Source organism: Ovis aries, chromosome 1, assembly GCF_016772045.2.
Source record: "Ovis aries strain OAR_USU_Benz2616 breed Rambouillet chromosome 1, ARS-UI_Ramb_v3.0, whole genome shotgun sequence".
Taxonomy (NCBI): Eukaryota; Metazoa; Chordata; class Mammalia; order Artiodactyla; family Bovidae; genus Ovis; species Ovis aries.
The window spans coordinates 101,983,716-102,007,754 of NC_056054.1; the positions used below are offsets into that span (position 1 = coordinate 101,983,716).

Here is a 24,039-nt window from a genome sequence, read left to right on the forward strand (position 1 = left end):
GCCAAGTCTGTTTTCAGATGAGGAAAGGAAGCTCAGAGAGGTTAGATAATAAATTCCCTTAGGGGATATTGTATGGCCCTATAAGAATCCAGATAAGCCTAATGTCAAAGCTTCCCTTTGGCCACTACCCATCCCTGCTTTTCTTTGGGTAGAGCAGCATCAAGGGCAGCTGCTTAGGAACAGAACCATAATCTAGCCAGGAACAAAGGGAATGTTCCCAAATAGCTCTGAGAGGAGGTAATATGTGTGGCCAGTGTTGCATGGGGTATAGACAGTGAGACCAGCAGGAATTTGGAAAAGCAGTCTCCCTCTGCTAAGATCCTTAAGAATAACTTCATGGAAGATAGGATTTGACAAGAGTCTTGAACACTGGGTCTCTATCCCATTTGCTAGGTATCAGTGGGGCATGTGAAACAGGTACTGAGAGGAGGACAATCCAAGGTGAGGAATAACATGAATGAAAATACAGAGGAGCGAATGTGCGGGACACATCTGGAGAAGCAACAACCAGAAAAAGGGTTAAGGTGAGGGATAAGGGCTAGACTTTTGATACTTTTGAGTTCCAGACTACAGATTTAAATTGTAAATACAACTATACGACAGGAAGCAGAACCACTGACCACTGCGGGTGGGGGAGAGTGGGCGCCAGAAGATGACAGGTGAGGCTGGTGATGATACAGGCCTGCACTGGAATGGTGGTGGTAAGAGCAGGCAGGAAAGTACAGATTTGAGAAAAGTCTGCAGAAAGAGTCCTCAGGGCGGCCGCTACTGAGCTGCAGGACATGAGGAAGAGGAACAATCACGACCACCCGGAATTGTCCAGCCTGGGCACCCGGAGTATCGTGGTGCCTGCCCAGTGCAGAGGAAACATTGGCTTGGGAAGGAAGGTGATGAACAAACTACCAGTGGGATGTCTAAGTGGGAGTGACCTGCTTTGTGAGCTGTTTCAGTTGTCTGCCTCCCTGGGCATGGCCCTCTGGCTCCCTGGGCATGTTTCACGGTCAGGCCAGGGTCTGGCAGGATGTGATGAGAACATCACACTGGTATTTGGGAAGCTGGGCAGCTGCTCGGCTGGGTGCTATAGGGAATGCGTGGATGAAGGTGACATGTTCCCTGTACTTGAGGAATTCACACCCCTTCGAGGGGATGGACAGTATAGAAGAGAGCAAAGAGAGGGCAGAAGGTAGATGTACTGACTGGTTACAGAACCAGCACCCTCAAGGTTCTGGTCATATATCATCTTCTTCTGCCCACCTTCCACCCCCACAACTGGGGCCCTCCCTTCCACCTCATGGCCCTCATTACAGCATCTAGAAATTGTGCACTTGTTTGTCTCCCTCAGCACCTATGGGATCCTTGGGGACAGAGATTTTTCTTGGCGTGTTCTGTATTCTGAACAGAATACAGTGAATGTTGACCCTCAGTGGATGTTGGCAGGAAGTGTAAATCATGGGTCAACATGGGCTGCTGAAGGAATTCCTTGGTGGCCTAGTGGTTAGGATCCTGGGCTTTCCCTACTGTGGCCCAGGTTGGATCCCTGCCCAGGTAACTGAGGTCCCACAAGGCACACAGTGCAGACAACAAAAACTTGAATTGCTGAGAGGAGTGGTCCTGGCTCAGAATGGCATGTCCTAAGGTTAAGAAAGGCTTTCCTGGTGGCTCAGTGGTAAAGAACCTGCCTGGCGATGCAGGAGCATTCATTCAGCCTACATGACCTTCCCTGAGTTCCAGTGGGCAGATTCAAGCAGTTGTTAGTTAGGGAAGGGAGGGTATGCAGAGAAATAAACAATCAAGAGCAGCCTTGGGGCAAGGTTCTGCTTCCCATCAATGGATACACACAACAGTATCTTCAAGCTATTTTGCAGATACTGAAACTTCTTCCAGGTGGGAGAAGTTAATGATTAAGGATGGTAGGCTGGCCATAGGCATGTAAACCCCAGACTAGTTGACCTGAAGGCTGATGATGCTGACTCCTATTTAGCTCACCACCAACCCATCAGAACAATGTCCACAAGCTGATCATGCCCTCTTTGAACACTTATTATAAAACTTGTCGCTATCTTCCCCAAGTTGGGACACACGGTTTTGAGAGCATGAGCCCACAGTGTTCCCCTTTGCCTGGCAGAGCAATAAAGCTATCTTCTAGTACTTCACCCCAAACCCTGTCTTCGAGATTTGATTGGACATCCATGTATAGAGAAGCCAAGCTTTTGGCATCACTTTTGTGAAACAACTCTCCATCTACTTGATCCAAAAGAGGGTGATGTACTTTTTTCTTGTTAGTATTTAATGAAAGTAGTTGAGGTAAATTAGAAAGATGATTAGAAAATTGGGGTTTGAATTCTGGTTCTCCCATTTGGTCTAGGACCTGGCCCCACACGCCAGGGGGCAGGCACCAGCCCCAACATCCCCTGGACCCCAACCCCATTCACCAGCCGGCAGACACCAGCCCCAGAGCCACTGCAGACCTGCAGTCTGCCGTGGCAGGACACAGCCAGCTCATCAGCAGGCCAGAACAGGCCCTGGGAGCTCCCCGAGCCCTGGCCCTCTCTACCAGCTGGCCAACACGGCCAGCGGGACCCTCAACCAGTGGTCCTGGGATCTGGCTCCACTGGATATCAGCAGGCTGATGCAGCTTCAGGACCCCCAGGGCCCTGTAACCAGAGACCCCTGGGCCTTGGCCCCACCCACCAGCAGGCCAACACTGGTGCTGAGATACCTTGAACTCTTCAGCCAGCCACCCCATGATCCAGCCCTACTCACAGTGAGCCAGCACTACCCCAGGGGCCACCCCCTGCCCCAGCCTGGGGTTCTGCCGCTGGCTGCCTTGTGACCCAGCCCATCAATCCGCAGTCAGCAGCCTCCACACAAGGCTGGGCCTGGCAGCCCACTGGACCAGGGTCCAGCCATGCCTACCAGCTTGTCCACGGTAGTCTGCCGCCACAACAGAAGGATCCACGCAGCCCACATAGATGACACCCCTAGAGCATGTAGCTCTGGTGACCAGAAGGGAATGTGCGGCCGGAACTCATAGACGTTTCCTACAAAAGGCCACATCTCCAAGGCTGAGAAATATAACCAACCTACCAGATACATGGGCTTCCCTGGTGGCTCAGAGTTTAAAGCGTCTGCCTCCAATGTGGGAGACCCGGGTTCAATCCCTGGGTCGGGAAGATCCCCTGGAGAAGGAAATGTTAACCCACTCCAGTATGCTTGCCTGGAGAATCCCATGGACGGAGGAGCCTGGTAGTCCACGGGGTCGCAAAGAGTTGGACACGACTGAGCGACTTCACTCACTCACTCACCAGATACATAGAAATATAAACAACAAATTAGGCAAATGAGGCACCAGAGAAATGTGTTCCAAACAAAGGAAGAAGACAAAACTCCAGGAAAGCCAAGAGAAGTGGAGATAAGTAAGCTATTCAATAAAGAGTTCAAAGTAATGACCATAAAGTGATCAAAGAACCCGGGAGAAGAATGGATGAACACAGTGAGAAGTTAGAAGTTTTAAATAAAGAGTGAAAAAATATAAATAAGAACTAACAGAGATGAAGAATACAATAACCATAGTAAAAAAGAATACCCTAGAAAGAATCAATAGTTAGATTAAATAATACAGAAGAGTGAATCAGTGAGATAAAAGTAGTGGACATCACAGAGGCTGAATAGAGAAAAGAAAAAAAGAATAAAAAGAGATGACAGTGTGTGTGTTAGTCACTCAGTTGTGGCCAACTCTTTGCTGCCCCGTGGACTGTGGCCCACCAGGCTTCTCTGTCCATGGAATTCTCCAGGCAAGAATATTGGAGTGGGTTGCTATTGCCTTCTCCTGGGGATCTTCCCAATCTGGGGATTGAACCCAGGTTTGCAGGCAGATTCTTTATCATCTGAGCCACCAGGGAATCCCCAAAAGAGATGAGGACAGTTTAAGGGACCTTTTGAGACACTCAAGTGTACCAATAGGGGGCCTTGAAGGAGAAGAGAGAGAGTAAGGGGCAAATAATGTATTTGAAGCCTTAATAGCTGAAAACTTACCTACCTTAGAAAGGAAACAGACATCCAGGTCCAGGAAGCACAGAGAGTTCCAAACAGGATGACCCAAAGAGGACCACAGCAAGACACAGTGTAATTAAGATGGCGAAAATTAAAGACGAAGAGAGACTGTTAAAAGCAACAAGGGAAACACAACAAGTTCCGTACAACAGGAACTCCCATAAGGCCACCAGCTGACTTTTCAGCAGAAACTCTGCAGGCCAGAAAGGAGTGGCATGATACAATTAAGGTGATGAAAGGAAAACACCTACAGCCAAGAATGCTTTACCCAGCCAGCCTCTCATTCAGATTTGATGGAAACATCAGATGTTTTATAGAGAAGCGAAAACTAAAAGAGTTGAGCACCACCAAACCAGCTTTACAAGAAATGTCAAAGGAATTTCTCTAAGCAAAAAAAGAAAAGGTACAACTAGAAGCCTAAAAATTATGAAAGGAAAAAAAAAAACTGGTAAATGCAGGTACATAATAAAGGCAGTAAATCAATCATGTACAAAGCTAGTAGAAAGGTTAAAAGACAGAAGGAGTAAAATCATTTATATCTGCAATAAATAGTTGCAGGATACGTGAAACAAAAAGATATAAAATAAGATGTCAAAAACAATCATCATGGCGGGCGGGGTGTAAAAATATAGGGTTATTAAAATGCATTTGAAATTAAGAGATCATATAGCTATATAGAGAGATCATATGTAAGATGCATAAATAAATCTCACGGTAACTAGGTTCTCCCATTCATTAGTTTCGAGACTCAGGACAAGTCACCTAATGGTCTGAATTTGTTTTTTCAACCTCAAAGTAAGGAAAATAAGAACAATATTTGGGAAGCCGACAGCATTTTACATTTTATTTATTTTTGGCCTTGCTGAGTCTTTTTTGCTTTGCACTAGTTGTGGCAGGTGGGAGCTACTCTTGGTGATGGTCCATGGGCTTCTCATTGCAGCGGCTCTTCTTGTTGCGGAGCACAGGCCCCCGGCTTCAGTCATTGTGGCTCATGGGCTCTAGAGTGCAGGCTCAGTAGTTGTGGGGTATGGGCTTGGTTGCTTCGTGGAATGGAGAATCTTCCTGAACCAGAGATCGAATATGTCCCCCCGCATTGGCAAGTGGATTCTTATCCACTGTGCCTCCAAGGTGAGCCCGCATGTAGCATTTTGCAAGTCATTTTTGTATATCCATTCAGAAACTTACTGAGTGCCAGCTACATGCCTGGCACTATCTAAATGCTGAGAATATAGAAATAAAGATTGTCTCTGCTTGGGGAACCCCAGTCTATCAGGGAAGGTGGGCAAAGCAACATGTGAGGTGTATTGTGGCCAGCGTGTCTCTGGTTGTTGCGCAGAGCAGAGAGCTGAGATGGCAGAGCTGGGAGAGGCTTCCTGAAGGAGGCAACCACTGAGGCTAACTTGAAGGATGAGTCAGAGGAAGGTGGGGGGATGAGAGAGTAGGGAGAAGTGTCTAGAGAACTACAGATGATTTGGAAGGTTTTGTGGGCATGTGGAAAGGGTATTCAGAGGTTGCCGGAGATTAGGACACAGAATCTGCAAAGGGCCAGATCACAAAGAGCTTCTGGTGCTGAGTGAAGAGATCTGAACTTTATTTTGAATACTGTGAGAATCATTGTGAACTTAATATTTATATACATCCTTCTAATTCTAAAAATAATCTGTATCCATTGATAGGAAATTGAAAAATATAGAAACATATAAATTTAAAAAAAGGGGGGGACGTCCCTGGTTGTTCAGTGGTTAGGATTCCATGCTTCTACTGCATGGGGCATGGGTTCAAGGGGTTCAACCCCTTTTCAGGGAACTAAGATCCTGCATGCTGTGTTGAGCAGCCAAGAAAGAAGGGAGTGTCCAGAGATCACTGTGGTTCATGTTTTAGTAAATAGACTTGAAAGCATGTGTGTATGTCTCCAATCCTGGCTACTTAAAATGTAGTTCATGGACCAGAAGCAGCGGCATCACCTGGGAGCTTGGTAGAAATGCAGAGTCTCAGGTTCCACCCCAGACTCAGGGAATCAGAGTCTGCAGCTGAGTGGAGCGAGACTGCACGCAGTGGGTTCTGAAGTGCCTCATTGGTAGTGAGGAGTTTAGGGAGAGGACGAGCCACACTGGTCAGAGTGGGAAGAGAGGCTTCTTAGAAGGCAGGGGACTTGGGGTCAGTCTTGTAGAATATGTGGAATTAGGCCAAACAGAGGGGAGGGAAACAAACAAATGGCTTAGTGGTCAAGATAGGGTTTGGAAGTGTGTCAGAGTTCTCCAGAGGAACATAACCAAAAGGATGCCTGGGTACAAATAGAAGGAAATTAATTTTAGCAAATGGCTGATGGAGGTGATGGAGGCTGAGAAGTCCCATGATACGTTGTCTGCAAGCTGGAGGTCCTGGGAAGCTGGTACTATAATTTAGTCCGAGACAGAAGGCTCAGGAATTCAGAGGATAGATGTTGTAAGTCCCCACCCGAGTCTGAAACTTGGAGAACCACGAGTGTCAAGGTCATAGAGCCCGAGAAGTGGGTGTCTCAGTCGGAAAGGGTGAATTCGCCTTTCTTCTGCCTTTTGTTCTTTCTACTCAGGCTCTCAGGGATGGGCTGCTGCCCGTTCACAGTGGGGAGGACCTTTTGCTTTACTCAGTCTACCAATACAAATGCCAGTCTCTTCCAGAAACACCCTCACAGCACACCAGAAATGATGTTCTATCAGCTATCTGGGCATCCCTTTTGCCCAGTCAAAGTGACACATACGATTAACCATCATGTGGAGTCAGACAGAGTTGGCCTTGCCTCTTATTTGCTGTGAGACCTGGGGAAGGTTTGCAGTCTCTCTGTGCCTTAGTATCTTACTCCATGACATAGACATTAATAATTGTGATTATATTATAGGATTGTTAAGAGGAATAATTGTTAAGATATAATGTATGTAAAGTCCCAGGTGGCACCGTGGTAAACCATCTGTCTGCCAGTGCAGGAAATACAAAAAACTTGGGTTAGATCCCTGAGTCGAGAAGATTCCCCTGGAGGAGTAAATGGCAACCCACGCCAGTATTCTTGCCTGGAAAATCCCATGGACAGAGGATCATGATGGGCTATAGTCCATGGGGTTGCAAAGAGTCAGACATGATGCGACTGATGCAAGCAAAGCTCTTAGACACGTGTAGTACTTAATAAAAGTTAATAGCTATTAGAATTATTACCATCAGTGCCAACAACAAGCATATGACATTTAGGACATGGAAGACACTCAGTAAATTTAAATTGAATCATGTCAAGTTGAATTCCATGTGAAGGAAGAAATAGCAAAGGTGCAGTGGTAGTGGAAAGCCTGACGAACCAGGTTGAAGAGCTTATTCTAGTTAAGAATGCATTGAAGTGAGATACTATAGACCGTAAAAGGAGAAGGTCAAAGGCTGAGTTTGAGTCTTTTTTTTTTTTTTTAATTTATTCATTTATTTGGCTGTGCCGGGTCTTAGTTGCAACACACTGGATCTTAGCTGTGGCATTGTAGGATCTAGTTTACGACCCAGGATGGAACCTGAGCTCCCTACCTTGGGAGTATGAAGTCTTAGCCCCTGAGCCATCAAGATAGTCCCTGAGTTTGAGTTAAGGTACAAGAAAAGGAGTTAGCAAAGGAAAGGAAAAGGATGAGAGGTTGCTAAAAGGAAGAAGGGATGCTTGAAAAAACGTCTGGTGCAAGAAATGTACTAGATGAGCTAGGAACACTTTATACCAGGAAGAAGGAAGTTATCAAAGACTACTGGGGCCATGTCATAGGGACTTAGGACCCAACTCAAAGGACTCCCAGTAGCTAAACATGAGACAATATGAGTACTGATAAGGAGAATAATGGAAACATAGGTAATAAGCTTAAATCCAAAGGTTAATAAAATAATACTAAATAGCTACAACAAAACAATCCCACTGGTCACTTTTAGAAGATGCTATGTAATGATTCTGACACCCGCTACTACGTGTGGGTTTTTTCCCCCATGCTGCTGCTGCTAAGTCGCTTCGGTTGTGTTCGACCCTGTGTGACCCCATAGATGGCAGCCCACCAGGCTCCCCTATCCCTAGGATTCTCCAGGCAAGAACACTGGAGTGGGTTGCCATTTCCTTCTCCAATGCATGAAAGTGAAAAGTGAAAGTGAAGTCACTCAGTCGTCTCCGACCCTTAGCAAACCCATGGACTGCAGCCTACCAGGCTCCTCCGTCCATGGGATTCTCCAGGCAAGAGTACTGGAGTGGGTTGCCATTGCCTTCACCAGGCAATTCTCTGGCATGCTGGGTGTCCTGTGAGTTAACTCCATTCTGACACTGGCTCCCTGAAGACTGGGTCAGACCCCAGAGGTGAAGGGCTCAGTCCTACAAGACTGCTTCCCTCCCTCACTTCAGAGCCAGTTGAAAGTCCAGGTTGTCACCTGTGCTTCTGACCAACTGACTATAATTTGGAGGTTCCCATGACCTCCTCCTTGGGTGTCATCACTTTGTTACAGTGGCTCCCAGAACTCGGAGAAACATTGTATTTATTAGATAACTGGTTTGTTATAAAAGAATATGGCAACCCACTCCAGTATTCTTGCCTGGAAAATTCCATGGGCAGAGGAGCCTGGCAGACTACAATCCATGGGGGCGCATAGAGGCGGACATGACTGAGCAACTAACACACACATAACTCAGGAACAGCCAGGTGGAAGAGATAAATAGGGCAAGGTTTGCGGGAAAGAGCCCAGAGCTTCTGTGTCCTCTCAGAGCCCTCCCCTCTCTCCTTGGGTTCACCAGCCCAGAGGTTCTGCAAACCCTGTCCTTTGGGTTTTTATGAAGAGCTCATTACATAAGCATGATTGATTAAATCGTTGGCCATTGGTGATTGAACTTAATATCTAGTTCCTCTCTCCTCCTCAGAGGTCAGTACAGAGAAACCGAAAGTTCCAGCCATCCATTCAGGAGGTTTAATGGTGCTGAAGTGAGGAGAGGGTCACTTGGGTTTATGAAACAACCTCTGCCGTGGACTTCATATTAATGTACGCCTTCCGTAACTTTCACCTTTGGTTTTCTTGCTCTGTCAGAAGTGGATGTCTTTGTGGACTGGACTTGCAACGTTCCTGAAGTCATCTTTGTCTGGCATTCCTACCACAAGTTCTGGCGACTCCATACATCACGTTTAAAGATAACGTTGACACTAAGCCGCTGTGCGGATGAAATATGAATCTGGCAAGAGCAACACTTCTCTCTGCGTGGGTCGCATTCTCAGCTGAGAGAGGTGGGGTGAAGACCCAGGATTACCGTTGCTCCTCTCCGCCCTCGCTGCCTTTTCTCGCAGGGTGCTTTCTACACTGAGAGCCAGTTCCCAGCCAGCACAGACTTGCCTTCCTCTCTGAGTCTTCTTTCTTGACCGTGGCCATCCAGGAATGCTTTCACTGGTGACTGAGGGAGATTTAGGAGATTAGGGAGAGCCAAGAAACAAAGCACGGATTATTGCTCTTGCTGTACAGGTGTGGTCCTCCCCGACTCTGCTCAAATTCCCAAAACCTCTCTCACCAGGTTTGCGGAGAATACAATAGGGTTGTTGTGAGGTGGGTGGGTGCAGTGAATCAGCAAGGTCTCCGTGAGGTGTAGCCCATGGGGACAGATCCTCCCATTTGTCACCCCAGCTGGGCCAGGAACTGGTGCAGCGTTCAACTTCATGATCCTTTATATAGTTGCATGAATTGCCACTTTGCTTGATCCCTGCTTGATTTTTTTCTTTTCTTTTTTTAAAATTCTTCATTTGATTTGGCAATTTATATATTTCACTTATAGAATCTGTATTTGCTTTTTTTTTCCTTCTTCATGTACCCCTATTCTTGTTTATATATCTTACTTCCTGCCTTTATTTATTTGAATATTTTAAACATTCTCATGTTCAAGTCAGTTCCACATTGCTCTCTCTTTACTTGGGTGCAAAGTTTCTTATCTGTTACATATATTGATAGTCCTGTGTGTGCAGTATAATATTTGTGAGCTCATTTTAGTGGGATTTATCTTCTGTGGAAATTCCCCCAACGGCTGGAGTTGTTTCCATGAGGTGGTTTGCATTTCCCTGGGGTTTTATATTGTGTTTACTGCTCTGGAGCACTTTTAACCTGGGAATTCTGTACAAGGGAGCAGTGTGTGTTTGAGTCCCATGCCTCCAGGAAGCACAAGTGTGGCATTTTGTCCTCTCTCAGATGGCTTTGTTCCCTCTATGGCTCATTCTGTTTTTTCTGGGGTGGTGAGCTGAGGTTCTCAGTCTTCGTCACTGTTAGGGCATCTCTTCAGTGGTTTATCTCCTTTAGCTAAGAGCTTGGTCCCTGTTCTGCAGTTTGGGTTCACATGACCTCAGTTCTGGCACAGTTACAGCTATGCATTCCCGTTTTGCTTTGGGGATCTAGACATTCTTCTTTCTGATTTTTCAACTAAGTATTTAAACTATTTTTTTGGAGGGGGTTCCATTTTATCTAGAATTATTTTCAGTAGGAAGGGGCTTGCTGTATATGCTCTATCCCCATTTTGACAAAAGTCCTAACATCATGACCCAAATCTTCCTAAAAAGGAATGGATCTTTGCTTGATTTTTTTTTCTTTTTTAAAAATTCTTCATTCGATTTGGCAATGATTTTTTGGATATGATATGAGGAACACAGGCAATAAAAGAAAAATAGATACATTCAAAATTAAAATTACAGTTTCATCAAGATTAAAAACTTTTGTGTGTCAAAGGACACTGTCAATAGAGTGAAAATGCAACCTACAGAATGGGAGAAAATATTTGCAAGTCATGTATCTGATAAGGGATTAATATACAGAATATATAAAGAACTCCTACAACTGAGTATAAAAATATCACACAACCCACTTAAAAAATGAACAAAGTCATCAAATTGTATACGTTAATTATGTGCAGTTTTTGTATACAACTATATCAGTAAAATTGGGACGAATGGACAAAGGACTCAAATAAATATTTTTCTAATGAAGATATTTAAGTGACTAATAAGTACATGAAAAGATGCTCAATATCACTACTTATTAGGGAAATGTGAATAAAAACAAGGAGATACCATTTCATGCTCATTAGGTTAACTATTAAACAAAAATCAGAAAATAACAGGTTGGTATTGGTAAGGATGTGAAGAAATTAGACATTGCTTGTCTATTGCTGATGGGAATGCAAAATGGAGCAGCTCCTGGGGAAAATGGTATGGTGGCTCTTAAAAAATAAAACACAGAATTTCTATTCCTTTTCTTTTCCTTGTGTGCATGCTCAGATGTGTCCAGCTCTTTTGGACTGTACGGACCCCATGGACTGTAACCCACCAGGCTACTCTTGGTGGGATTTTCCGGGCAAGAATAGTGGAGTGGATTGCCATGCCATTCTCCAGGGGATCTTCCTGACCCAGGGATAGAACCTGCGTCTGTTATGTCTCCTGCATTGGCAGGCAGATTCTTTACCACTGGTGCCACCTGAGAACCACATCTGGATGTATAAACCAAAAGAGTTGAATGCAGGCACTCTAACATACATTTGTACACCCGTGTTTACAGTAGCATTATTTTCAATAACCAAAAGGTGAAAGCAATCCAAGTGTCCATTGTTGGGTGAGTGGATAACAATGTAACATATATATATATATGGGCTTCCTTGGTGGCTCAGTGGTAAAGAACCTGCCTGCCAGTGCAGCAAATGTGGCTTTGATCCCTGGGTTGGGCAGATCCCTGGGGGAAGGAAATGGCAACCCACTCCCTTATACTTGCCTGGGAAATCCCACGGACAGAGGAGTTGGGTGGGCTACCATCCATGCGATTGAAAAGTCCTATGGACATGACTTAACAACTAAACAACAGGCATACAATGGGATATTATTCAGCCTTAAAAAGGAAGGAGATTCTGACATGTGCCACACATGACATGGATGACCCTTGAGGATGTTATGCTAAGTGAAGTAAGCCAGTTACCGAAAAAAAAAAAAAAAGTATGATTCCACTTATATGAGGTCTCTGCAGTAATAAAATTCACAGTGACAGAGAGTAAATGTTGGTGGCCAGGGACGGGAGGAGAGGGGAGTGGGAGTTATTGTTCAGTGAGTATAGGATTTCAGCTGTGGAAGATGGAAATGTTCTGGAGATGAATATTAGTGATGGTTGCACAACAGTGTGAATGTACTTAATGCTTCTGAACTGTATACTTAAAAATGGTTAAAATATCAAATTTCACGTTAGGTACATTTAACCACAATAAAAAAATTTCAATATAAAATAAAAATATATATTAAAAAATATCTATCTGCGTGTTGGCACTTTATCCTCAACCTCTCTCGCAGCAGTAACTGTGTAGTACAGAAATACTGATCTTACCTTTCTACGATATGATGGATATCCTCTTTGCCCCTCCAGATTCACTTTCTATATTTTTCTGCCCTGCTCAGCCTTCCAGTTGGGTTGTCCCATTGGAGGCACTGCGCTGAAGATCAAAAGGCGAGAAGAGAGAGATATTGGTATGTATCCTCCTGGCTCCCACCTTCCTCCTAAGGTCTGACAGTAACTGTATTTCTATAATAAAGGCCACAGCATCTGTGGGGACCCTCTCCCTTGCCCGTGGCTCTTGCTCGCTTCCAGTATCTCTTCCCTGCCTTGCCCAGTCAGACCTATGGTGATAACAGCTTCCAAGTTTTGCTAGTCCCTGGTGCTTTGCCATCGCTTGTGTTTCTCTTATCCCTAAACACACCTTGCTAATAGTCTCACTGAACTTTCTTCAGAGACCCTGGTGAACATGCATGTTCCCCGTGGGAACTCTGACTGACACACACAGTGTTCCATGTCAGATGTTACAGCATTATCTACCCTTTCAGACCCACTATATGCCGGGCACCACACTAGGTATTAGTGATGTGTCGTTGTTTCGCTCGGGCAGTTTCTTGACTTTTTTGCGACCCCCTAACGGTGGCCTGCCAGGCTCCTCTGTGCGTTTAACTAGGTCCCTGTTGTTGAGTTCAAAGTCAAGTCTGGGAAGACAGACAAGCAAAAGCACTATTACAATCCAGAGTGTGACAGAGGTGAGAGTGCCGTGGACGCATTGAATAAGAGCATCAAAACCAGCTGTGGGTAGGGGAGGCTGCAGGGAAGGCTTCCTGGGGGAGATGGCACTCTAGAGATGCTGCTCTGTGGAAGGAGAAAAGGTGGGAGGGCTTTCCGGGCAGCAAGAAGAGATTACGAAGGGACAGAGGCACAGCACTAGTTATCAGTTCAGGAGTGTTCGGCAAGGCTAGAGAGCAGCAGAAATGAGGCTGGAGAAGAGGGTCGGGACACACCATGAAGGCCCTTGGGTACCCCAAGATGACTGCGGATTTCCTCTTGCATGTTAAGAGGAATTAATGCTTGGTTTTAATCAAGGGAGTGACACCATCAAGTTTGCCTTTAAAAACTGTGGGTAGAGAAAGAAGTGGAAGAGATCAAACAGGCAGGAAGAAGAAAAAGTTTATTGGGAAATTGGTAGAGGCTGTCTTTCCTGAAGGGTAGAGACTAAAAAAATAGTTAAAATGGATATTCATAAAAATGATATTTTAAATAGTTAAACTTTTATAGCAGTATTCTGCTATACTGCCTTTCTTGCATAAATCACTCAATAAATTTCAGTTCCTTTAAAAGATTTTTATTACGCATGTACACCTGTGGTGGAGTCATGTCAATGTATGGCAAAACCAATACAGTATTGTAAAGTAAAATAAAGTAAAAATTAAAATTAAAAAAAAAAAGATTTGTATTTATTTTAGGCTATGCTGGGTGTTTGTTGCTGCACAGGCCTCTCTCTCCTTTCAGGGAGAGGGGGCTATCTCTAGTCGCGGTTCGCAGGCTGCTCCCTGTGGTGGCTCCTCTTCTTGCGCAGCACAGGCTCTCGGGCATGCGGGCTTCAGTGGCTGTGGCGCCCAGGCGCACTAGCTGTGGAGCGCAGGCTTAGCTGGTCTGCGGCATGTGGGATCTTCCTGGACCAGTAATCAAACCCATGTCTCCTGCACTGGCAGGCATATTCTTTACCCCGAGCCACCTGGAAGCCCTAGTTCCTTTTTCTAGGTGGAGGAATTTAAAGATACTTCTGAGGCAGTCTGAAGAAATGAGGCTTTTAGATTTTTGCTGTTTTTCACATTTGTTTATAGTTGTCTCAGCTACACTTACATCAACACAGTGATCTCCAGTGAATTTCCCTAATCAAGTTTTTGAAAAGAATTTGGCTTTCAGAAAGACAATTTTTTTGGGTACTCTCATAGCCCTTTGTTTATCCATTTATTGTTTGCCTCAACTAAAAGTAACCCCTGTGAAGGCAGGACCTTATCTGTCTTGCTGACTGTATCCTTGGAGCCTATGACAGTGCCTGTAGGAGGGTTGGACAGACACTTAATGAGTGAATAGTGACAACAAGTGACGTCTATCAGGCTGAGTAATTTAGAGATGATTCTGTTGGTATCATGAGTCAGGATTATGGATACACCAAAGATACATTTTTACTATTTACTGTGCAACTTCTAGTAACTGTTCCCATCAATCTAATTTATATTCCTCCCAGTCTTTCCCAACTCTTATACAAATTTACTGACTCCAGTGTGTGTTTTAAAAAACAATATTGTTTTATTACTAACAGGAGTGGCCTGCCTGGGTAGGTGGGTGTGCCGGGCTCAGGGTGTATGGGGGCTGTGAAGAGCAGATAACTGAGAGGCTGGAAAGAAAGGCAGTGGGTCTGGAGGCCAGGCCCAAAGGCTCCTCCAATTTACTTCTGGCCAGAGGCAGACTTCACAAAGGATTCATGGCAAGCAATGGCCAGGCCACCAATAAGATTAAGAAATTCTTGGAAATCTAGCTGCCCATCGGAGTTGAGGTCCAATTTCTTCATCATGCGGTCAAGGACACCAGGGTCCTTCTGGTTCTGCAAAGATAATAACAGTAATAACGACATAATGACATTAGTACCTTTATATTGTTCTTTCTAAAATGCTTTTAAAAATGTTGTCACATTTTATTCTCTCAAGAGTGTGAGGCATAGGGTAGGGGTCACTAATTTTCCCACTTATCAGACATAGAAACAGACTCAAACAGATGAAGTGAACCGGCCTAAGCAGAAGACTGGTAAAATCAGCTTTTTTTTTCCTTCTAAATTAACCATTTACTTAAAAAAGAATTTTTTTTTTTTTTGTCTGTGCCTCATAGTCTGTGGAATCTTAGTTCCCCAACCAGGGACTGAAGCCAGGCCCTTGGCAGTGAGAGCCTGGAGTCCGAACCACTGGACCAACAGAATTCCCTCAAACTCAGATTTTCTGGCTCCTAGTCCAGGGTTCTTTCTGTTACATTTGGGGATTACTCAATTTTGTGAAATCAGTGGAAAACTTTTTCTAAGTGTCACATGCAACTCCAATATACAACCTACATAAAAGTGGAGTGATCTGAGGTAGAAAGAGGACAGCAGCTGATGCAGGGCCTCATCCTCCACGCATCCTAAACCCCAACACCCACACACACTTACAGCCACTGGTTACATACAGCTACTGAATTAACTTAGAAAATCAGTCTGTCAATTGCTACTGGCTGCCATATCAAGCAGTGCACATATAAAATATTTAGAATATTATTTCCATCACTACAGAAAGTTCTTCTGAACAGGGCCGCCCTAGTGGCTTTGGGGTGGAGGAACAACATTTGAAAACTCTTCTATTATTCCATTTACCATTTTGTAAACCATCTCCTTAAAAGAAAAAAAGATCAGTGTTCCCTATGTCATGTATAGTTTGATAACTCTGATATTTAGATCACATGTTATTCAAAAAAAGGAGAAGAAAAGATCCTTTAATAGCCATTCAGAGCTCACTCAGCCCTGGGGGCTCAGCTGCTGTCCTTCATTCCGAGCCAGGCGTTCTGCCAGGGTCTTCTAGTTTGGGGTGGGGGCTGGGACCAGTACCTTTGTGAAGGCACCCAGCTCTGTATTCATGAAGATTAGGAACTCAGCCTTGGAGAGTTTGGTGTTGTTACCATCCCTTCCAGCATGCTTCTGGAAAACAGCAATCAGAGACTCGATGCACCGTTCAGTCTCCGTAGGGCTGGATACTTTTGCCTTTGGGGGGGGAAAAAAATTCAGGATTCAGACAAGGGGAGGATATCAAGAGCTGGGTGCTGGAGAACACGCCAGAGGATCTCGTCTCTTCATTTTGGATCAAAGCAGTTTCCTAAAAGACGGCTCATTGTTTAGGGGCTAAGGGGTTAAGACAACCACAGAAAGTCACATTCGGTGAGCTTCTTCCCCGTATCGCCTCCTGTTTATTCCAGGTGAAAATGCTGGTATACTTGAAAGCAGTAAGCTGCCTAGATGAGCATGACGTGACAGGGTTTACTGATACTTTTAGAATGTGTGGGGAAATATATGCATATTATATACCCACAAATATGCAACCCACCAAGCATTGTGTATAGATTAAAAATTCCTATTTCCCCAAAAAGTATATACAGAGGTTACTGTGATTAGTGAAAAGGCATTTCTTTTAAAGGAATACTGAATTCTCAGGACTCATACATTTTCTAGAAGGACACTAAAAGTACAGTTACCCTGAGGCGTGAGAAGGGAATTGACACGGCAGAGCTACTTCTAGAATCTCAGCCTCCAGTTGCTTCCTGCACCCTTGGCCTCTGCTCCTTCTGTTCCCGGATGCCACTAATTCCCACAGGAAAAGCTAGTGGAACTTCTCTGGTCACTTCAAACCAGAAGGTTGATATGGGGGCTCTGATCAAGGTGGCCACTCACACAGCTCCTACGGCACTTAGGGAGCTGAACCACAGGTGTGGTTGCACCAGAAGGAGCAGGAGATTCATATCCTGTTCTGGGCTCTGCTTTCCTTATAAGGGAAGTCTTCAAGGAAATTCTGTCATACTCTGCCTTTCACTCCCAGCCAGTTCCTGGGGCCCCAGACGTGAGGAACTCATGGGCTCCCCCTGATGGATAAGAGCAGGAACTGAAGACTTTCTGGAAAACTTGGTGGCCACACCCTTCCTTCAAAGCTTTACCTCACTCTGGAGGTTAACAATGCTGGTGACTTTCCCAATGTAGCACTTATCCCGTTAATTTGTTCTTAGGATGGACTCCCTGGAGCCCAGAGCTGGAGGCTTTCAGGACACATGATTTACATGCTAAGAAGCACTGACGTGCATAGCTGCCGTTCTCCTTCCCTCCTTCAGTCTCTCCAGGTGTTTTAACCGCCTAGCCTGCTGCTCACTGCATCCTGGAACATCTATAAAGCCCTTTCTGGAGGTGGGTTCTAGAGAACTCTATAGGAAATGGATTATTCCCCAACAGTCACGTTGTCAGGACTTTTTCTTTAAGAGAGAAAAGTGTTGGCAGCCTCAGAGTTTTGGTGAGAAACAAAATACCACAGCCTAGAAACAGATGTGTTTGCACAACAGCTTTTCTTATCAGGACTGCAATCTCACAGGGTAACTAACACATCAGAGTAGAGGAACAAGGTTGACTGGGAGGGCACACCAGATAGGGTAGAACGTTCCAGGCTGACGAGCCAGGGCTTTGTGATCTTTTTCTAGACCTACAGAAGTATCCTCTGACCCTTTTCTTTGTAGAATTCAGACTGCTTTCATTTTCCAGTTTCAATGGCTTTCTGCTTTTCTTTTTTTCTCTCCTTAACATCAATTTTGACTGAATTTTTTTGCTTCTATGAAATCTGTTGCTATCAGCTACATGGAGAAAATTAAAACCCCTGCATGTCTTCCCAGAGGTAATTTTCCAGAACAAAACCACAAATATCAAAATACCTAAGTGGAATTACAAAATTTGTAGTGCTGGAGGGGACTTTGGAGAGGGTTCCCCGGCAGAGAGGCCCACAGACAGGAAAGTTTTGCCCAAATTGGGCAGTGGCTGAAGGAGAAGAGAAAGCGATCTGTCTGGATGGAGGCCAGTGCTCCCCATCACTGCTACCCACAGTTCTATTTGATGGGAACAATGAGAGGAAGGAGAAAACAGCATGATAAATGGATGCTGGGAAAGAGCTTATTAGTAAGAAAATGCGCGCTAAACACTCATTTGAGAAAGTTAAAGAAAAAAGTAACACTTGAAAAAAACAAGTATTGAAGTTCTCATTCTTAATTCACGCTCCCTTTCCTTCCAGGGAGCCCCGGTGGCATTCTTTCTTCCGGGGCAGTCATTCCAGGCCTTCGCCACTTGGTGGTGCTGGGTCTGCCTTTTCTAGGTTCTTTGAGACTTTGGTGCCCCATTTTGGTGGAAAGAAGAAAGAAAGAGCAGTAGAGGATACAGACTGACACACTAAAGCAGGGGTTAGCAAACGTGTTCTGTAGGTGCCAGACGGGATATATATTAGGCCGATGTGGTCCACTTGGTCTCCATCACTCTGCTTTTGTAGCAGGGCAGGAACCACACGGAGAACTCATGAATGGGCGTGGCCGTGTGCCAATAAAACTTTACTTATGGGCAGTGAAGTCTGATTTTCATATAATTCTCAAAGTATTATTCTTCCTTTGCTTTTCTTTCAACTATTTACGTAAAATCCACTCGGAGCTCGTGGGCGCAGAGAACCCCACTTGGCCCGCGGGCGGAAGTTTGCTGACTCCGTGAAAGAGAGGCCAAGGGAGACGCAGATTTTGGGGGGTGGATTAATGCAGGCAGAAAGAGTTCAGAGTGGGGCTGGCAGGAGCTGAGGGAAGAAAAAGAGGCGACGGAGGAGCGCCTAAAAAGACGGTGGGTTAAAGGGAAGAGGGCAGGAGGAGGGGGCTTCCCGGAGCCGGGTCCCTCCCACATTCCTGGCCGGGCTCCGCGGGCTGGGGCCGGCTTCAGTTTCAGTCACCGCGTCTTGGCCGCCTGCCCGTCGTCTACTGAAACTCCGATTTCCCCTCTAGGGCTCAGACCTCTAGCTCTATAACTATATGTAACTGGAGCCACCAGGCAGACTTCAACCCCCCCAGTCGTTAGGTCGTGCCCTGGGCTCCGCGGGGACCCCTTCGCCCCGTTTCCCGCCGAGCTAGGGGCTCCGCGCCGGGCGTGGCTCGCAGCGCACTTCTGTCCCAGCCCCAGACCTCGGCGTAAAAACAAGAGCCTCCCGCTGCTACCCCGAGGCTGTGATTCCAGGTATAATTTGGGGCTTCTTCTGCCATCTGCTTTTCTCTGATTCCCTCCGGTAGATTTATCTGTCCTGCTGTTTCCTGCCACGACCACTTCATAAATCAAAGATCAAGCCTGGTGAAAAGTATGCCGTGGCTGTAATCTTCATGTAAGAGAAATTTACTTGAAGGAAATGTTCATGTAAGAGGAAGAAAAGTAAAAAGCGCGGCTTACCATGTCGGGGAGGAGCGAGGCGCGCGGATGCGAGCGGGGAGCTGCGCGGCGGGCACTGGGCGGCGGGCCGGGTCTGCGGCCTCCCGGGCAGGCTCCACCCGGCTCCGCCCCGCGCGGCGCCCGCCTGACTCACGCGCCCCCTCCTCCGCCCCGCCCGCCCCGCGGATCCGGCCTCGTCGCCCTCGCCCTTCTTTGCCAAACGCACAGTTTCACCTTAAAACTCACACAAATCCCCACTGTCCTCACGCAGCCTTAAACAATCTCTCTCTCTCTCCCTGTCTTGTGAATTGTGAAGATGTTGGTCTTTTCTGAATTTAAACTTTGGCGTAGTGGTCTTTGAGAAGTGGGTTCAAGTCCGCGGGTCTTCCACGTACGAACTCGCCAGCTATTTCTGCTCCTTCTTAAAGGCGGAGCGATCCCTTTAAAAGACTAGCAACTCGGAATGCTGGCAGTAATTGCAGAGTCCATGTTTCCTAGAAACCAGGGCTGTCTATTCTTTCACACTGCATGTAATTAACGGACTAAACGGTGATGATGTGTGCAAACTGGAGCAGCATTGTCTCAAACGTCTCTATAAACCGATTAAGAGTTAAAGCAAGACCCTATACCCCAAAGTACTGCAACGGTGCAGGACGACCACAAACTGCTGACCCGGGCAAGTCGGGGTCTTACCTCTGTGCAGTTGGCAACGGAGTTGTATGAAGAATCAGAAGCTTTGGATTCTGATCCTGGGTCTGTAATTGTTGTTTAGTCGCTAAGTCGTGTCTGACCCCTTTGCGACCCCATGGACTGTAGCCCGCCGGGCTCTTCTGTCCATGGCATTTCCCAGGCCAGAATACTGGAGTGTGTTGCCATTATCTTCTCCAGGGCATCTTCTCCAGGGTCTCCTGTCCGTTCAGGAGACGCAGGATGGAACGTCTCCTGTGTAGATAGGCTGATTCTTTACCACCCAGTCACCAGGGAAGCCGGTATCTGTAATTACTTTAAGGCAACAGTTTTGGCAAAACCCTCAATCCTCTGAGCCTCCATTTCCTTACCTGTAAAAGTAGGTGCCCTTTCCTTTCCTACTTCACAAGATTGTTATGACTATCAGATAAAATGATGGTTTTGAGAGGGCTTCAAAAACTGAAATAGATGCCAAGGAAAGATAAAGGGTTGCAGGGCGTTGTGTAAACTGCTTCCTGACATCTCTGTTCTTGCAGCCTCAGCTGGTCACTTCTGAAGAGATCTTCATCTCTTCTTACCTACACCAGACCGCAGTTTTAGTTATTCTTGAATCCACTTGAAAGTCTCACCTGAGCCTCAAACTCAATTAAAGAGATACTTGTTTTTCCTGAGTCTGTTTCTCTCCTGTCCTCCTTATCTCTGCTAATGATACTGTTATTCTTCTGTTCTCCTGACCAGAGAATTTTGGAGCCAGGTTTTGACTCCAAATACCTTTCTTACCCCCTACATCTTATCAAGTGCTAGGTACCATCAGTTTTATTTTTACACTCTCTCTTGGATCTGGTTATATTCTACCTCCAGGGTTCTAGTTTAGGTTTTCATTCCCTCTTTCCTCCAGTTTTCTGATTGGTCTCTTGCCCTCCAATTGTTCTACTGACTGATAAAAACACATTGCCCTACAGTACAGCTCTGGTTAGCTGCTTGCTTAAAAATGAAACACAATGAAAGAACCAAACAAGATGGCTCTCTCCAATGCCTTTTATATCAAATCCAAATTTAGCTTCTATCTGCCTTTGAAAAACCTTAATCAATGAATGAATTCTTCAATTTATTAAAAAAAATTTTTGGAGACTGTTTTGTGTCAAACTCAGTGCTAGACACAAGAGATACAAATACAAATGTGAGATTAGTGCCTGCCTTTGAGGTGGTCTATGGATAGACTGTGGGGTTTCCCCAGTGACTCAGCAGCAAAGAATCTGCCTGCAGTGCAGGAGTGGCAGGAGACACGGGATTCATACCAGGGTCAGGAAGATCTCCTGGAGGAGGGCAAGGCAACCCACTCCAGTATTCTTTGCATGCCATCTTTCCTGCATGCCTGGAGAATGCCATGGACAGAGGAGCCTGGCAGGCTACAGTCCATAGGGTGGCAAAGAGTTGAACACAACTGAAGTGACTTTACATGCTTGCAAAGGGATAGACTTTAGACCTACAGTATTTTGAGGGGTGTTCCATGGACAGATGCTGGGATCCACATATACCCCAAAAGTATGTGTAAAATTTTCTGCCTAAGAGAACTTATTCTTGGCGAGGATTCATAGCTTTCATCTGATTCTCAGAAAATTCTATGATCAAAAATATTAAGGAATCATTAGTTTAAATTATTCCATACCTGAATCATGGGACTTCCCATATCACACTTGTCTTTAAGGGAAAACACCTTAAACACGTTTATCCCCCTCTACTGAAAGTCCAGCCCAGTTGGTAAGTTTTTGCATGATTTGACCCTGTGCCCACTGTCGTAGCTGGCTGGATTGAGTTTAGCTCTAGACTCAAGGACTACCAGTCCACAGAGTGGACAGTATTGGATGTTTCATGACATTATATGAAATCGTGAGCTAGGACTATTCAGCTTTTGGAAAACTGAAGTCAGAAACACATACAAATTAGGCATTTAGAAGAGCTGAAGCTGAACATTTGCATGGAAAGAATCATGAAGTCATGACAAATAAAAACTATGGAGAAGCAGACACCATAAGTAAGCAGATGCTATCCCCACTCCAGTACTCTTGCCTGGAAAATCCCATGGACAGAGGAGCCTGGTAGGCTGCAGTCCATGGGATTGTGGAGGGTTGGACACGACTGAGCGACTTCACTTTCACTTTTCACTTTCATGCATTGGAGAAGGAGATGGCAGCCCACTCCAGTGTTCTTGCCTGGAGAATCCCAGGGACGGGGGAGCCTGACGGGCTGCCATCTATGGGGTCGCACAGAGTGGGACACGACTGACGTGACTTAGCAGAGAGATGACATTTGGAAAGAATGTGCAGAATAGTGTTCTTGTTCTTCCTGAACCTGGTTGTCTAGCTTTCCTGATTTCAGGTAAGGCCTCTATTCTTTCAGTAACTCCCCTGCCCCATGAAGCAGCTTGAGTGAAACCAAAGAAAAGAGCTGAATCAAATAAATATGAATTGTCCAGAACCATGTTGGTGGATCAAATCTGCCCAGTGAGGGCTGCCTGTGGTAGCAACTCCCCAGCATCATGATGAAAAGGATTTTCTGTTAAAAGAGGCAGTGATCAGGAAAGATGGAATGCAAAGTAGATTTGGCAACATTGGTAAACAGTGTGTCCAAGTGAAGGGCTAAATGCAAGCAAGGAGCTGAGGATGAGTGAGGGCTGGTAAGTTGATACCAAGAGACAAAAATGAGGTACAGATTTATTCAGCAAGTAAATGTGGAGACTTCCAAGATGTAGGGTAATTCTTATGCGCAGTCTGAGCTCTGTGCAGGGCTGGGCCGGTCCCTAAATGGACACATTAATCAAACATAATTTCGGGGGTGTGACCAAGGCACGATGGTCCTGCTGGGAAGGAAGTGAGTGGTTAACTCTGGAGGAGCAGAGAAAATGTCACGGAGACAGCGATGCTTGAGTTGGGTAGTGAAGGATGAGTAGGAATTCACCAGGTGTCAAATAAATAAACAAATAATTCATCAGGTAGATGGGCACAGTTGGAGCACAGCATGATATGTATTAGATCTTATCTGTATGAGCTCTAGCAAGTCATTCAGCTGCTCTGTACCTCAGTTTCCTCGTCTATAAAGTGGAGATAATAGAGGTGCTTACTTCTACTACTTACTAAAGAGGAAGATATAATCATGTAAATTGCTTAGGACATAGAGCAGTGTCTTCAGAGGAAGGATTTCAAAATGGCTTGTGCAGAAGTAATCAGGGGTGGGACTTCCCTGGTGGTCTAGTAACTAAGGCTCCATGCTACCAATGCAGGGGGCCCAGGTTCAATCCCTGGTCAGGGAACTAGGTTCCACGTGCCACAAGTGAAAGATTTTGCATGTTGCAGCTAGAGATCCCCCACACTGCAATGAAGATCGAAGATCCTGCATGCCCCAACTAAGACCTGGTGCAGCCAAATAAAGAAATGAATAAATACATTTTTTTTTTTTTAAGTAGCAGGGGTGAAACATATGCATATTCTCAGGTGGGTTGGTAGTCCTGGGCTTTGTGTATACTTAGTTGTTCAGTTGTGTCTGACTGTTTACGACCCTATAGACTGTAGCCTGCCAGGCACCTCTGTCCATGGGATTCTCCAGGTAAGAATACTGGAGTGGCTGTTATGCCCTCCAGGGGATCTTCCCAACCCAGGGATTGAACCCAGGTCTCCTGCATTGCCGGCAGATTCTTTACCGGCTGAGCCACCAGGCAAGTGCAAGAAAACTGGAGTGGGTAACCTATCCCTTCTCCAGGGGATCTTCCTAACCCAGGAATCGAACTGGGGTCTTCTGCACTGCAGGCGAATTCTTTACCAGCTGAGCTACCAGGGAAGCTCTAGGTATCTAGAATAATCAAATTCAAAGAAATAAAGTAGAATGACAGCTGACAAAGGCTGGAGAGAGGGAAGAAAGGAGTTGCCGTTTAGTGGATATAGAGTTTCTGTTTTGCCAAGATGAAAAGAGTTCTGGAGCTGGTT

General features: G+C 45.6%; 1 protein-coding gene and 1 long non-coding RNA gene across 2 annotated transcripts in view; one reads left to right on the forward strand and one right to left on the reverse strand.

Annotated features, from left to right (window-relative positions):
- The window catches only part of LOC105613037 (uncharacterized), a 29,138-nt gene extending 15,304 nt beyond the window's left edge, over positions 1–13,834 (forward strand). The window contains exon 4 of the long non-coding RNA XR_006060717.2: positions 9,112–13,834. This is a non-coding gene — a long non-coding RNA (uncharacterized LOC105613037). The remainder of the gene's footprint in view (positions 1–9,111) is intronic.
- An 824-nt stretch (positions 13,835–14,658) lies between these two features.
- On the reverse strand, positions 14,659–19,454 carry S100A11 (S100 calcium binding protein A11). The gene is made up of 3 exons (XM_004002508.5): positions 19,394–19,454; positions 16,004–16,156; positions 14,659–14,977 (listed from the first exon to the last, which is right to left on the reverse strand). Exons 1-3 carry the CDS (start codon positions 19,394–19,396, stop codon positions 14,822–14,824), a joined length of 312 nt encoding a protein of 103 aa, XP_004002557.1. The 5' UTR covers positions 19,397–19,454; the 3' UTR covers positions 14,659–14,821.
- Positions 19,455–24,039: the final 4,585 nt, after the last annotated feature.

Bases quoted from the DNA above. Each gene is read 5' to 3' on its own strand.
- S100A11 (XM_004002508.5), bottom strand. The intron at 14,978-16,003 runs GTACTGGTCCCA...TTATCTTTGCAG, and splicing joins AGCTGGGTGCCTTCACAAAG to AACCAGAAGGACCCTGGTGT.